The sequence below is a fragment of the Globicephala melas genome, chromosome 17 (genome assembly GCF_963455315.2).
Source record: "Globicephala melas chromosome 17, mGloMel1.2, whole genome shotgun sequence".
NCBI lineage: Eukaryota > Metazoa > Chordata > Mammalia > Artiodactyla > Delphinidae > Globicephala > Globicephala melas.
Window position 1 is genome coordinate 29188199 of NC_083330.1, and position 15129 is coordinate 29203327.

A 15129-nucleotide genomic window follows, 5' to 3' on the forward strand; every position below is an offset into this window, starting at 1 on the left:
ATATAATATTGTACAGCAACAATAACTCAATAAAAAAATTTAAAAAATTAATGAGTGGTTTCTAATTCTTGGGTACAAAGTTCCATTTGTATTTGTTAAATCAAGCTTTTTAATGGGTTCTCAAATCTTTTATATCTTTACTGATTGTCTGTGGTTGCTTGATCAGTCAATAGTTGTGTGTTGATGTTTCACACTTTGATGGTGTATTTGCAAATTTCTCTTCCTTCTAATAATTTTTGCTTTATGAATTTCTTTGATTCATCATAAGTACTTTGCATTAGGTGCATGCACATTTAGAACTGCTAAATATTGATAGTGAATTGAAACTTTTACCATTATATGATAACCTTATTTTTCCCTAAAATAATTTTTGTTTTAAAGTCTATTTTGACTAATATTATTTGACAGTCTCTTTTAGGTGGTGAATTTAATTCATGTTAACTTATTCTGCTTACTGATATATTTTAAGTTGTTTCTACAATCTTATCTTTTTTTTATTCTACTGATTCAGAAGTTATCTTCTCTATTTCTGTTCCTTAGTGATTATCTTACCACTCTACTCCAGCTTCAGTACCCACATTTGTTTTTTAGACTTTGGAGATTCCTTTTACTTTCTAGAGAGTTTAGCAATCATTGAAAACTGTTGTGATTATAATTTATGTAGAAATGTATCTTATAACAAGTAATTGCAATAACTAATACAACAAAAATTTCAAGTAGTTTATCTTCTTGTATTTTAGTGAGAGGACTTTGAATATCTGGTCTGCACTGTAGCTGGAATAAGACGTCTATAATATTAGACCAATGTAGCTTCAGTTTCTTATGGGTTGAAACTGAGGTTTCTTTCTTCTTGTTATAATACGGATTTGGTCATTCCTTCCTTTTTTCTTTACTCTCTCTCACACACTCACTATATGTTAAGTATTTAAAGAAGGCAAGTAGGAAGAGAGAGTAAAGAAACTTCCTTCTTGCCTTCTTTAAATACCTAACATATACTGAGTGTATGTTATATACTTAACAATGTTCTAGGCACTGGGAACAAGATATATTCTCTAGAAATGCTGCAGAAAGGCATCCAGGTATGAAAAGAGAAATAGCTCCACTTTTTCTGGATGGCAACTGTATATTATTTTGCTAATTTGATAAAAACACTTATCAGACCTATGGGTCTAATGATGTTGAATTACATACTTCTAGGCAATATTTAATATAGTTGGTATCTTACTCAGTTTTCTTTGTAGTTACTTATATTAAACTAAATACATATTTAATTCACATTCTAAAGGGAATTACTTATAGATTTGGTTATACACTTTCTTCTTGTTGTGTGTGTTTGTGTGTGTGTGTGTGTGTGTTTGTGTTTGTGTGTGTATTTCCCCGATCAGTGGGCCTTCTGACTTTAAATTTTTAAAATTAGTTCTGGTTAAAAGTTCAAAAAATGTTATAATCCCTCATTCAGATCCTGCTCACTCTAGCTAGGGTGTAATTTTGTGAGGTATCTTTGCTGTTTTTGCTCTATCCTATAATTGCTTTCCTTCCCAAGGATGCTGTGAGTTGCCCTTCAAAGTCATGCTGGGACCTGTTATTTTCCAGTAAGGACATTGCTTTATAATAGGCTCAGTGTCATTTCACTGGAGCAGAAAGTTAGTGGAATCTACTTTATGCCAGGCCTTTGTATCTACCAAAAGGAAATTTCACTATTAAATAACTCAGTTGCCATTATTGAGCCCTGATTCTACTGTACTAAAATTTTCAGACAATCTCTTATTCTCAGGGTACTTGCATATCTAATTGCCAAGTTTAGTATATGATCCTTGTTACTTTGTGTTTAATTGAGTTAGTGGTTATAGCTGACTCATAAACCCATAAAGCTCTTCAGTGGTAAACTAATTAGCCACTGCATCTGCCCTCCAAATAATTAACATTCTTCATTACTAACAATCATCATAGGAGTTATTAAAAGTTACCTTACCACTCAGCTGTCTAAACACAGGCTTTCAAACTTTTTTGTTCATGATCCTGAGTAAGAAATGCATTCTACAGGTTAATCCAGGACACACACACACACACACACACACACACACACACACACCCCCACGCACCCTACTCGGTACGACAGACTTGGATATTTTCTATTCTGTCCTCCTCTATTCTATCCTCTTTCACTTAAAAACATACTGACCTACTAATAAAGAGTTAATGGATTGTGATTTACAGTTTCAAAAAACACTAGCTTAAGAAAGCTCAAACTGAAACATAAAATTAAGAATAATCAATAAACGTTTCCTTCAAAATTAAAACTTACTTGTTTCCTTCACCATCATACACCCATCTGGTAGTTCCAATTCCTTCATAGTTTGAAGCCCAATAATACATACAGGCATTAATGTGCAGAGTAAAGAGCAAGTATCCAGTTGTTCGAATGCCTCTGGCAAGGAGAATAAATGCAAAGTAAGACTCATGTTGTTTCTGGAATACAGCCTATTTTAACATTTTATTTTCCTTAAAGTCTCTGCTGAATCTCCTTGCTTTAAATTTGTGAACTGTTAACTCTCATTAGTACAATATAAAATCATGGTGCCTTCACATGTTTTCTGACTGCAGTGTCTTGACTGGGACTGACAAGAGTAGAAAAAAAAAAATCCTCTCTTTTCACAAATGGTATGAGTCAACTCCCTGAAAGATGTGCCTCCAGGGTCACCTCTCCACTTTGAGTCCCATAAAATACAGTATGCTGATTTCACTGGATATCTCTGAAAAGCTCATGGGATTTTATGCTACAATTAACTGACTAGAGGTCTCTGGGCAAGTTAAGTTCAGAACAGCAAATGAATGAAAATTCAGACTCGAATGAATTGTCATGAGAGAGATGTAAAAACTTGTGAAAGAGCACGTTTCTCTGTCTTTGTTCTGACTGAAGCAGGTAATACATCCTCTTTTTCAGTCTTGTATTCTTCTAAAATCTAATATAATTTTCATACTTTTATCTCACTTCAAAATGTTCAAATCTACTTTAGAACACAGCCCAATATTTTACATAGCCCCAAATCTGAGATTATTCCCTTCTCTTTTGCAGGGAGGCCATATTCTTCCCAAGTCCTGTCTAAAATATTTCACCATTGCTCTCTCTCCCAGCCCTGAAGTACATTGAGTTATACTTTACCTGTAGATATATGCCTTGTTCATTATAGACTCTAGGTGATGATTAAACTCAAAAAATGAAGTGTACTATGTAGAAAACAAGCAAAAGAAATCCAAAAGTGCATTAGTCTTAAATACATCTATTATATTTAAATAAAACAATATAAAATAGACTTTGTTTGCTACTGAAAATAATTCTATTCATGTCTTAAAAAAACTAAGGTCTGTCAGTGGTATTTTCCTCCGGGTAGTACATTTTAACAAGGTGCCAAACTTTCAGAGCTTCTTGCTTTACTTTATTTCTACCCTCTAGTTACAGTCTTGTTTGTAATGCTTGTTGAAAATCAAGCTTAAAAACATTTCTTTCCTTTTTTTCTTTTTTAAAGCATGTGGTAGAACTTTATTTTACAATAATTAAAAATCATACCTCCCCCCAAAACATAAGTAAGATAGTAAAAGCATAATAAAATACACTGAAATCATAAATAGGTGTGAAGGCCTGTTGCTCAACACTAGCATTGTTTTTAAGCAAGTTGCATTAAATGTGTATTTATTTCAACAAAATTTAAAGTTCAATTAATATTAGCATTTGTTATCTATTCTTGACATTGTTCAAAGACATAGAGAGTTTATATGCATTTAATCCAAACAGTTGTTATTTGCCTCAAGGTTTTCTTCTGCTTACACCCACTTCTATAGCAACAGATACTCCCTACATGCACTCTTACCCCCTACTTTCTCTTTTTAATCTATAGGCTGTAAAATGCAAGAGCAAGAGCATGAAATCCAGAACCAAACACCAATCTCCTCTCTGCCATTTATTAACTGTGCGACCTTGGAAAAGTCACTTAATATTTCTGTACTTTGGTTTCCTCATCTGTAAATTGGGGACAATAAGAGAATGTACTTAGACTCATAGGATCTTACAGATAGGAAGGGCTGTTAGAGATTATTTAGTTCAAAGATTATTTAGTTCAAAATTTCATCCAATGTAGATAAGACTGTAATAGAACATTTGGAATTAGAAAACAGCTATAATAGCAATGACTATTTAACTAGAAATATACACAAATGATTTCTTTATCCAGAATTCCTGAGTAGGAAACATCCATTAAGCATTCAGATTAAGATAATTTCAATTTGTGGTAACTTGTTTATTGTGCTCTTAACAGAAGTTTTCACAAAGGCACATTTTAAAATTTAGCTTAAGTGTTCACTGTAGAGAAAATTTATATTCTTAATTTGTTTTCTCATATATAATTTGGAGATAGGTAAATGATATTTTCCCTAGAGAACTGCACATTAAAATGACACACTTATGTGAAGATGACTGGACTGTGGGGTTATGTAAAGAAGATTAATGTTGGCTTTCAGGATCTCCTATATTATAAAAAAACTACCTAATATAGTGAGTAGGTTTTTGGACACTGAAGGGACACAGAGATGGGGTTTGAAGAGTTAGCATTTTATAAATTTTTATTATAATGCCAGACAAACACTCAAATCCATAGGAACCTGAGTCTCTCTCAAAGTTGGTTACCTCTGAGCAGTGGCCTCCAGAAACATCCATTCTGCACTAGAAATTTGATGATAGATGGCCAGCCCACCAAGCTGCTGGGAACGTTAAGTTCTGCTCAATCTAGACCTACATTCTGTGGTCAAAACAGAAGTCTCTAGAGTTGTCTTGGATGGACGAGAATATAGAGTAAGGTCCCTCTTGACTTGGAAAAATCATGGGTGTGGAAGGAAAGCTCCTTCAGCCTGAAGTTTATTTGCCCATCTGATTATAGTAAGGAATTTGGAGTCAGAAAAAATATGTGATAGAATCCAGATACTGCCACTCACCAGAGTGTGTCTGGACAGATTTTTTTACTCTGCTAATTCTCATTTCCCTCATCTCTATAATGAGGTTGTTTGGAGGAATAAATGAGATAAAGAATACGAAGTTTAACAAAGTATGTAGCTACAAGTATGTATTCAACAGATATCAGCTGCAGCTGTGTTAGGATCCACCCGAGTCTCCAGATTATGTCATCTTGTTTACACAAGGTGTCAAAGCGATAACCACCTAAAACTGATAAAATCTTTGGTGTTCCTTTTAAGAAGGCTGTCTTTGGAAATACAAGCTATCGTTGCTATTATTAAAAATTTATATGAAATTTCACATCCTGACTCTCCTCAGATTCCTCTTAGGTATCTGATAAAGCTATGAGTTATAAAATATTTATGTCTTAGAACCTTTTTGAATAGGTAATACATTCACATAGTTCAAAAACAATAGGGAATATATACCTTCATAGCCTTTTCTCCTATTCCTGCCCCTACCCATCCTGCTTTTCCCTCCAGCTTCCCATCCTTACCTCAGTTAACCATTTTTATTAGATTTTTTGGGTAGTCTTCCACTGTTTATGTAATATAGAAAAATAGAATATTTTCCCCTTTCTGTTACAAAAGTTAGTATTGTTCTATAAACTGTTCTGTAACTAGCTTTTTTTTTTTTAACTGAGTAGTTTGTCTTGGAGGTCTTTCATAGAAAACTTCCTCTTTATTTTTGCATTACAAAGTACTCTATAGATATACTGCAATGTATTTAACTATTTCCCTCTTGATGGACATTTGAGTTGTATCTAAGTATATAAATAATTTTGTTATGCAAAACTGTGCTTACATTTTTCTATAATTATAGAATTTTTGATGAGTGAGATAACTTAGAGGTCAGCTAAACTAATACCCTCATTTTACAGCCAGTATTGCAGGCATTCAGTGACTATGTAATAAATAGTGACAAGTGGAATAGAATAAAATTATAAAATATTCATTTGTAATTATAGCTGTATTTCAAAATATAAAAGCATTCCTATTTTAAGTTATAAAAATAGCTGTTATGAGATATAGACTCAAAACAACCAAAAGCAACTTCCATTAGTAGAAATAGGGATATTTTTCCTTCATTCAGCTTTTAAAATTCTTAGCATTGATGAGGGCATAAAAATGGAGGATAGTTTACGAAAAATTAAGAATATGATACTTTTAGGATATTTTAAAGTACTTTGAGATTTCCATTATTATAAGAAGACAGTTAAGTATAGTTATCTTACCTTTAACATCCTATTTGTCCTAAATATAGGATTAAACCCAAAGAAGAGGTAGAAAACATCAAATGGCATTATTGATGCCACATCCAACTGTTGGAAGAACACATTCACAATTATGTTGTGTTTACATGCTTTTTAGGACATGAATTGATTTATACCAATGTATGTAAAGGCTGACCAGTCACCATGATTTATTTGTTGCTTAATACAAAATTGCCTTCAGTTTCGTATGCATGGTGTCACTGAAAGGTGTATTAGCGCCCTGAAAACAAGAACACTACTTCATAGCCTACTTCCAATGAATTTCATTTCCAGCTTCCTTCATCTGATCTCGGGTTCAGCACTGCATTTTCTGGGATTTTGTTGAGCTGTCACATATATTTAAGAGATGGCATGGTTGCTACTGTTAAAATACATTTTAATAGTGTTTTAAACTTGGGGCTTTTGGACTGAAACTCAAGCCCATTCTTGATTTTATGTGAAACAATTGGGCATTCATTGTAGTGATATATTTTTATGTTTCAGGCAATTCTCCAGTGTTGAGGGCTAATTATATTGTTGGTGGTTCATCCAGACTCTTCAGTTCTTTCTACTACTGTCTACTTTGTATCATATTGCTAACAATAAACTGCTGTGAACATATCTATCAGAGACTGTACAGGCTAACAGAGAGGAGAGGAAAGAAGTCAGTCCCATTTACAATTATCAGTTCCGATGGGAGAAGGTATTGAAAGTACTATTATAGCTAAAGATAATATATCTTAAATTTGTGATGTATTTAAATTATTCTGGCCTTCCATTAACCTGGTAATTGTGAAATGACAGCATAACATTTGCATACTTTCCTGATTGCAATGATAACAATTAAAAAGTCTTTTACATAAGACAATTATTCATTTTCATTATTTTTTACGTCATCTTGAAAAACAGAGTACATTAAAAAAACGTTTAATTTATTTAAGACAATTAAGAGGAGTTAAGAGTTTTGTGTAAGGCCATACGTATGAAATGGAAAGTTGAGATAATTAATTGTGTACTACAATTTCAAAGCCTAGTGCTATTGAAAAGGAATGGGACTTTCAGTTTAAATGAACACACATTGGCTACTATAAACAAATTATTTACTAAAATAATTGGCTTAAAAATTGCATAATATCATCAAACCTCATTGATTTTACCCTACAGATATTGAGCCATATAACAAGTTGAGAGGTACACAGAGCAGTTACTAAAATAATGTCTTATAAATAAGGAAGCAGGAGCACAGAACTGTTGATTTGTCTAGTGCTATTTCAGGATCCAATTGCTCACATACTCACTTGACTTTTCTATGCAGAGAGTTATTAATCATGTGTGATATTAATACATTAATGTGGATTTGTATAGATAGAGATGATTTATTTCTCAATGAATTGTAGAAAATTGAATTAAGTACTGACCAACACTGTACTCTGTACAAGGAACTTTGCAAAGGCATGTTGGGGTTGAAATAGCAGTAAGATATTGTTTCTGTCCACAAGAAGTTAACAATCTAATGGTGGAATAACCAAGCGCAGAAATAGTGTAATACAATGCCATAAGACATACAGGATGTGCTAAGGAAATTCAAAAGGCATGACTTCAATTAAATAAATTTAAAAGTTTACATTTATGAACCCAAATTAAATATATGAGTTAAGTTGCCCTTATTCAAATTCAAGAAAGTGATTGTTTGGAATAAGGTCTGTGGCACTTACAAAACTATTCATCCTCTTTGTAGAGTTCATCAAAGTAGTTTAGATCTTTTATGAATATGTCTAAGTATGTGGTAGTTTTTTACAGAGAAAATTAATTGGAGATAAAAACGAATTGAAAGAAATTTTAATCACCATAGATCGCCAGTAGGGACAATTTGGCACCTAAACCGAGATTTGTATTTTTAACAAAATTTGAGGCCACTAAAGTGTTGTCCTTGAAATGTGAGGTTGGAGTTCACTCATACAGATTAGGTAACCTTGGAACACCCTCAAATCTCTGCCTATTTCTCGGGGTTAGGAGGAACAATAAAAGATAATAAAGTACTTTGCAAATAATTATGGGTGAAAAAACTACACATGGGTGAAAAAATAATATTATACTGTTATTTGAGAAAAGGAAGATGCCATGTTATCTAAATAATTGCTTCTTTTTTTTTTTGCTGTATGCCATTCTAACAATTTCCAGTGGTTTTATTTTTAAAATTATTTTATTAAAAATTTTAAAAAAATTACATATTGGAGTATAGTTGATTAACAATGTTGTGTTAGTTTCAGGTGTATAGCAAAGTGATTCAGTTATACATATACATGTGTCTATTCTTTTTCTAATTCTTTTCCCATTTAGGTTATTACAGAATATTTAGCAGAGTTCCCTGTGCTATACCATAGCATATATTTTGCTTATATGAACAAGAAAGAAATAGGAGTAGAAACAATTTTGTAGACTTTTACATCAACATGCTACATGAATTGGAGGCTAGAATTATATATGGACAAGATAAAGTACACCCCATACTCCTTTGTTGACATTTAAATTGGAATTTAAATGTGGGCGCTAAGATTTTGTTCTGCCTAGTAAAGACCCATATATTGAATTACACATTTGCACATACTAGGAAGTATATTGTATAATTATTGAGAAGAAAAACTCTGCCTAATAAAACTTCACCTGTATAAACTTTGTTACAAGGGCTACAATTTTTAAAGGAAATAGATTTTTTTTGGTAGAAATTTATAGATGGAACTTAAAGTCAAAATTGTAATGGATTAGTTGAACAATTTTGGAATTGTAAGTCACCTACCTGAAATTTTGTAGAACTCCAGTAGTGTCTCTTTAGTTCATTTGAATCCACCTGAAATATGTTATATTTATAATTCATATTAATTTTAGCCAATTTCATTAAACATTTTCTCACTTTAAAAATATTTATAGTTATTCCTTTCTATTAGTTCCTTCTAACATCAGCCTATAAATATGCTCTATCTTCCCATATCGTAAATTTAAAAACCTTTCTTGGCTTTGTTTTCTTTTTGTATTGCTCTAATTGTCACACTAACGCTTCTTAAGAGAGTTATCTACCTTGCTTTGCTCCACATCCTTTCTTCATATTTATTCTTCAACTCATGGCAATTTTGGTGGTGATTTGACTTTTGCTCACTTCTCTTATTCCATCAGGACTACCATTGTGAAAGCCACCAATAACCTCCTAATGATCATACCCAGGGAATCCTTTATATACTAACATTCTTTTATGGCACTCACCACATTTTGAAATCATACATATATGTCTTGCCCCATTTATTTAAGATCAGTCTATTCCATGAAATGGTAATCTATCTCAGGACAGGGTTGATTTTGTTTAGCAACTGTATATAACTAGTGACTATAATATATTAAAAGCCCAATAAATATTTGAGTGGATGAATAGGTAAAGGCATGAAGAGATGAGTAAAACTTTTGAAGCATTTGACTTTTGGGGGACAATTTTGTCCTTGGAACTTTCTCTTTCCAAAGAATCTGTAATGCCATTCTTGGTTTACTTTACTTCTTCAGTTCCAGTTTTCAGGGTCCTTCTTTTTTTTTTTTTTTTTTTGTGGTACGCGGGCCTCTCACTGTTGTGGCCTCTCCTTTTGTGGAGCACAGGCTCCGGATGCGCAGGCTCAGCGGCCATGCCTCACGGGCCCAGCCGCTCCGTGGCATGTGGGATCTTCCCAGACCGGGGCACGAACCCGTGTCCCCTGCATCAGCAGGCGGACTCTCAACCACTGCGCCACTAGGGAAGCCCTTCAGGGTCCTTCAGCCATTTAAAATCAATATTTCCCAGGATTCAGCCCTCTTCTCTTTTCTCTTCATATTTACTTCCTGGGAAATTTCATTCACTTTCATTATTTCAAAGATCACCATGTATGTGGATGCTACCAAACCTCTACCTCCACTTAATATTAGTATCTGGAGCTGTTGACCTGTCCAACAACTGATTATTGTCTCCCTCACTTAGCAGTTCTGCTCATCTCAAATTTAACCTACAACAAACCTGAATTCATCATCATTCTCCATTTCCCCTAAAGCCATCCATGCTCCTCCTCTTATTGAGTATCATATGAGGATCCTCATCTACACTAGTCAGTGATCCTACACCACTCACTCTCCCTTAGCCTTCATCCAACCAGCAACCAAGTTCTACTGATTCTCCTTTCTAAAATTTTCTCATGTCTATTTTCTCCTTTTGGCTTTGGTTTCCTTGCCTTTATTCTTGCTTTCCTTGATCAGTTCTACAATGGCAGTGAGATGGTCTCTCTAGATCAGGTCATTAACAATTCTATTTATGTCAAATTCTATGACTTCACATGACTTAAAGAAAAAAAATCCAAGCTCCCTTTCATGATATACAAAGCTCTATTTTCTCTGTCTCACTCACCTCCTGAAGCATCTTATACTTATTCTGTTTAGCAGTGCATAGCAGAGTTTCTTACCTTGATGCCTTTACCTATGCTGTTCCCAGAATTTAGGACATATTTTTCCCTTTTTTATGGGGACAAAAGTGTGCAGATAATTTCAATTAATCCATCAAAATTTGGACCAGGTGTTCCCTCCTTTATCTGGTTTTCTCTGCATCAAATAGCACCAAGGGCTTACCTCTGTCATGACTTACATCACAAAATTGCACCATTTTTCTTTTGTCTGTCCATGCTTCATACTCTGAGCTACTTAAAAGGGTAGGGACAATATATTTATCCTGTGTTTCTCAGTTCCTAACACAATGTCTAACACACAACATGTGCTCAGTAAATGTGTGGTAAGAGATAGAGGAATAGGAAGGTATTTGTTAACATTCAGAATTAATGCTAATATTGGGATTATACTTTTCTATTTCACTTATAGGTAGGAGGAAATTGTCTGTGTACTATTAATTATTTGACCAAAGTATTATAACTTGGACACATGGAAGCAGCATCTTCTAATAATTATTATCCAGGCTGTCCATGTTCAAAAATTTTAAATTGCTGTTGAACAATGTTTAAGATTTATTAGCCAAGTTCCCAATTCCTGCCCCACCACCCCATTTTTTTGGCTATAATTTCTACCCACGTGCACATACTAAATTTTACAGAAATACATTAGAATATATATGACATGCTTATTTAATGATTCTTTTCCCTTAAACAAAATGTCTTACTGAGCCACAGGCAGATATAGGTATATGTACAAGTTTACGCTGAATCATGCACCAAGCTTGAGTATAATGAGTCAGCTCCTTCAAAGCGTATATAGAACAGACAGACATATCAAGTGCACATATCAAGTGCTCCTTCAAAGCTTATATGGAACAGACATATGGAACAGACAGACGTATCAAGTGCTAAGAAGTTAAGTTGAAGTATGACCCCATCCTCCAACTCTGGAAGAATGTTCTTAGCATATTTATCCCTTGAGTGGAGCTGGGTATTAGCATTGAGATGGAGATCTCCGGGAGAGCTTTTGCCACTTGATATTACGTGGAGCTGGGAGGTTTCTTGTGGACCAGTGTCCTGAACTTGGCTTTCCCACCTCAGAGGCACAGGCCTGACACCTGGCTGGACCACCAAGACCCTGTCAGCCACACAGCTCAGAAGAAAATGGAGTGAAAAAGAAAGAAAGAAAGAAAAAATAAAATAAAATAAAGGTATTAAAAGAAGAATAAAAAAGTTAGTAAAAATAAAAAATTTAAAAATTAATAAAAAAGAGAAAAAGAAAGAATGAGCAATGAAACCAAAAAACAAATCCACCAATGATAACAAGTGCTAAAAACTATATTAAAATAAAAAAAAGAAAACCCCAAAAAACAAAAATGGACCAACAGAACCCTAGGAAAAATGGTGGAAGCAAAGCCATACAGATGAACACACAAAAAGCATACACATACACACTCAGAAAAAGAGAAAAAGGAAAAAAAAAAGTATATATAAAAAAAGGAAGAGAGCAACCAAATGAATAAACAAATCTACCAATGATAACAAACTGTAAATACTAAACTAAGATACACATAAAACCAGAAACAAATTAGATGCAGACAGCAAACCCCAAGTCTACAATTGCTCCCGAAGTCCACTGCCTCAATTTTGGGATGATTCATCGTCTATTCAGTTATTCCAGAGATGCAGGGTACATCAAGTTGACTGTGAAGATTTAATCCGCTGCTCCTGAGGCTGCTGGGAGAAATTTCCCTTTCTCTTCTTTGTTTGCACAGCTCCTGGGGTTCAGCTTTGGATTTGGCCCTGCCTCTGACTGTAGGTTGTCTGAGGGCATCTGTTCTTCACTAAGACAGGACGGGGTTAAAGTAGAAGCTGATTAGGGGACTCTGGAGCACTGAGGCTGGGAGGAGGGAGGGATATGGAATGCGGGGTGAGTCTGTGGTGGCAGAGGCCGGCATGACATTGCAACAGCCTGAGGCACGCAGTGTGTTCTCCCGGGGAAGTTGTCCCTGGACCACAGGACCCTGGCAGTGGCGGGCTGCACAGGCTCCCAGGAGGGAAGGTGTCGATAGTGACTCGTGCTTGCACTTCTTGGTGGCTGCAGCAGCAGCCTTAGCTTTTCATGCCCGTCTCTGGTGTCCGCGCTGATAGCTGCAGCTTGTGCCCATCTCTGGAGCTTGTTTAGGCAGTGTTCTGAATCCCCTCTCCTCACGCACCCCGAAACAATGATCTCTTTCCTGGACTCCCTCCCAGCTAGCTGTGGCACACTAGCCCCCTTCAGGCTGTGTTCACGCAGGCAACCCCAGTCCTCTCCCTGGGATCTGACCTCTGAAGCCTGAGCCTCAGCTCCCAGCCCCCACCCACCCCAGCAGGTGAGCAGACAAGCCTCTTGGGCTGGTGAGTGCTGGTCAGCACCGATCCTCTGTGCGGGAATCTCTCCGCTTTGCCCCCCGCACCCCTGTTGCTGTTCTTTCCTCCGTGGCTCTGAAGCTTCCCCCATCTTCCACTCCCTGTCTCTGCCGGTGAAGGGGCTTCCTAGTGTGTGGAAACCTTTCCTCCTTCACAGCTCCCTCCCACTGGTGCAGGTCCCGTCCCTATTCTTTTTTTTTTTTGTGGTACGCGGGCCTCTCACTGTTGTGGCCTCTCCTTTTGTGGAGCACAGGTTCCGGACGTGCAGGCTCAGTGGCCATGGCTCACGGGCCCAGCCACTCCGCGGCATGTGGGATCTTCCCGGACTGGGGCATGAACCTGTGTCCCCTGCACCGGCAGGCTGTCTCTCAACCACTGCGCCACCAGGGAAGCCCCCGTCCCTATTCTTTTGTCTGTGTTTTTTCTTTTTTCTTTTGCCCTACCCAGGTATGTGGGGAGTTTCTTGCCTTTTGGGAGGTCTGAGGTCTTATGCCAGAGTTCAGTAGGTGTTCTGTAGGAGTTGTTCCACATGTAGATGTATTTCTGATGTATTTGTGGGGAGGAAGGTGGTCTCCACTTCTTACTCCTCCGCCATCTTGAAGGTCTCTCTGTAGGCACTTATTTTTAGTATGTAACCCTATTTAATTCTCTCTGTCTCTTTTAAGTCTCATTATTATGCAGGCAACACTTATTCTGAGGAAGTTTACTTTAGAAAGGGTATGATAATTGCACTTAAATCTTTTTCAAACAGATAGTCTTTGAAGACCCTCATCTAAGGTATTATTATATTTATTTATTGTTTACCTCTTCTTTTAAATAATTCATAGAAAATCCATAATTTCACATAGAACAGATAAAAATGTTTCAAAATAATAATACTATATAATACTACTACAAGGTAAACTAAACTGTTATTCAAGGGAAGAAAATCTTGAACAAAGACTGCCATTCATTCACTCCTTTAAACATTCTTTAGTGTACCCTCTGAATTCCTAGGATAAATAGGGAAATAAATTGAATACTGTCCCTACTCTCAAGAAACTTACTATCAGGTAGCAAAGTGAGCTACCTATGCAAATAGGAGACAAGAGGAAGTTAGTGTGTGGACATTCATTCATTTGATTCAGTCAGCAATTCACTGCTCATCTTCTAGAAGCCAGACCCTAGGCTAGGTGTTCACATTGTCTTACTTAATCTTCACAATAAGTTTATGAGGTGGGTGGTACTAGTTCTATTTTACGGATGACAAAGATAGTACACAATGAAAGGGTAAATTTTTTTTTCTCAAGTATTGCTGTAAGTTAATTTCAGAGGCGAAATTTGACCCTGGGCTATTTGTTTCTGCTACATCATAGTGAACTTAATTGTTATTTAACAATTAAATAACAGAAGTGTGAGTAAAATGTGCAGAGCACAGAGAAGGGAGTTGTTAATTTTCTCTAGATCAGTTTATAAATAGTAGCTAAAGGACCAAAAGCAGTTGACTATAATGACAGGCCTGATAGACGTGGTCACTAGAAGGCTCTGAGCGTTTCCATGGATCATTGTGATTGGAAGTCTTAGCAAAGTGTTGTGGGTGCAAGTCTCATATCTACATAACGTCCATGGTGTCATTCCCAGCTCTATTCCTGCTGTCTATAAAGGACATTTTAAATAAGAGACTCCTTTTGTTGGCCCTTGAATCAAAGTTCTGTTCTCTGTGCAGCACCGTTCTCAGAAGAAAGATACTGCACATAAATGCTGTGGAAAACTTGTAAACCCTCCCAATTCCCTCTGTTGTGGCCTCTAGTACCTCGATCTGGTATCTGTTTTCCCTCAAGCCCTTGGGCAATTGATATTTCCATCCTCCAGTTCTGGAATATCTGTCAACTATAGGTATTTAATAAATGTTTGTTGAATGAATGAATGAATGAATAAGTTGATGGTGTAAAACAAAGTTTGCATAGATAGCTAAATGTAGTGAGACTTTCAGGTTGGATACTCAACTTGCATAGTCCTTTTAGCAAAATGTAATC

General features: G+C 35.9%; 1 protein-coding gene across 1 annotated transcript in view; it reads right to left on the reverse strand.

Moving 5' to 3' along the window:
* Positions 1 to 15129, reverse strand: part of CNGB3 (cyclic nucleotide gated channel subunit beta 3) — a 142136-nt gene that overhangs the window by 55373 nt on the left and 71634 nt on the right. Inside the window, exons 7-10 of the mRNA XM_030839258.1 lie at positions 9055 to 9105; positions 6240 to 6326; positions 3164 to 3228; positions 2306 to 2428 (exon numbers count right to left, since the gene is read on the reverse strand). Of these exons, the coding sequence (XP_030695118.1) occupies positions 2306 to 2428; positions 3164 to 3228; positions 6240 to 6326; positions 9055 to 9105 (326 nt within the window). The remainder of the gene's footprint in view (positions 1 to 2305; positions 2429 to 3163; positions 3229 to 6239; positions 6327 to 9054; positions 9106 to 15129) is intronic.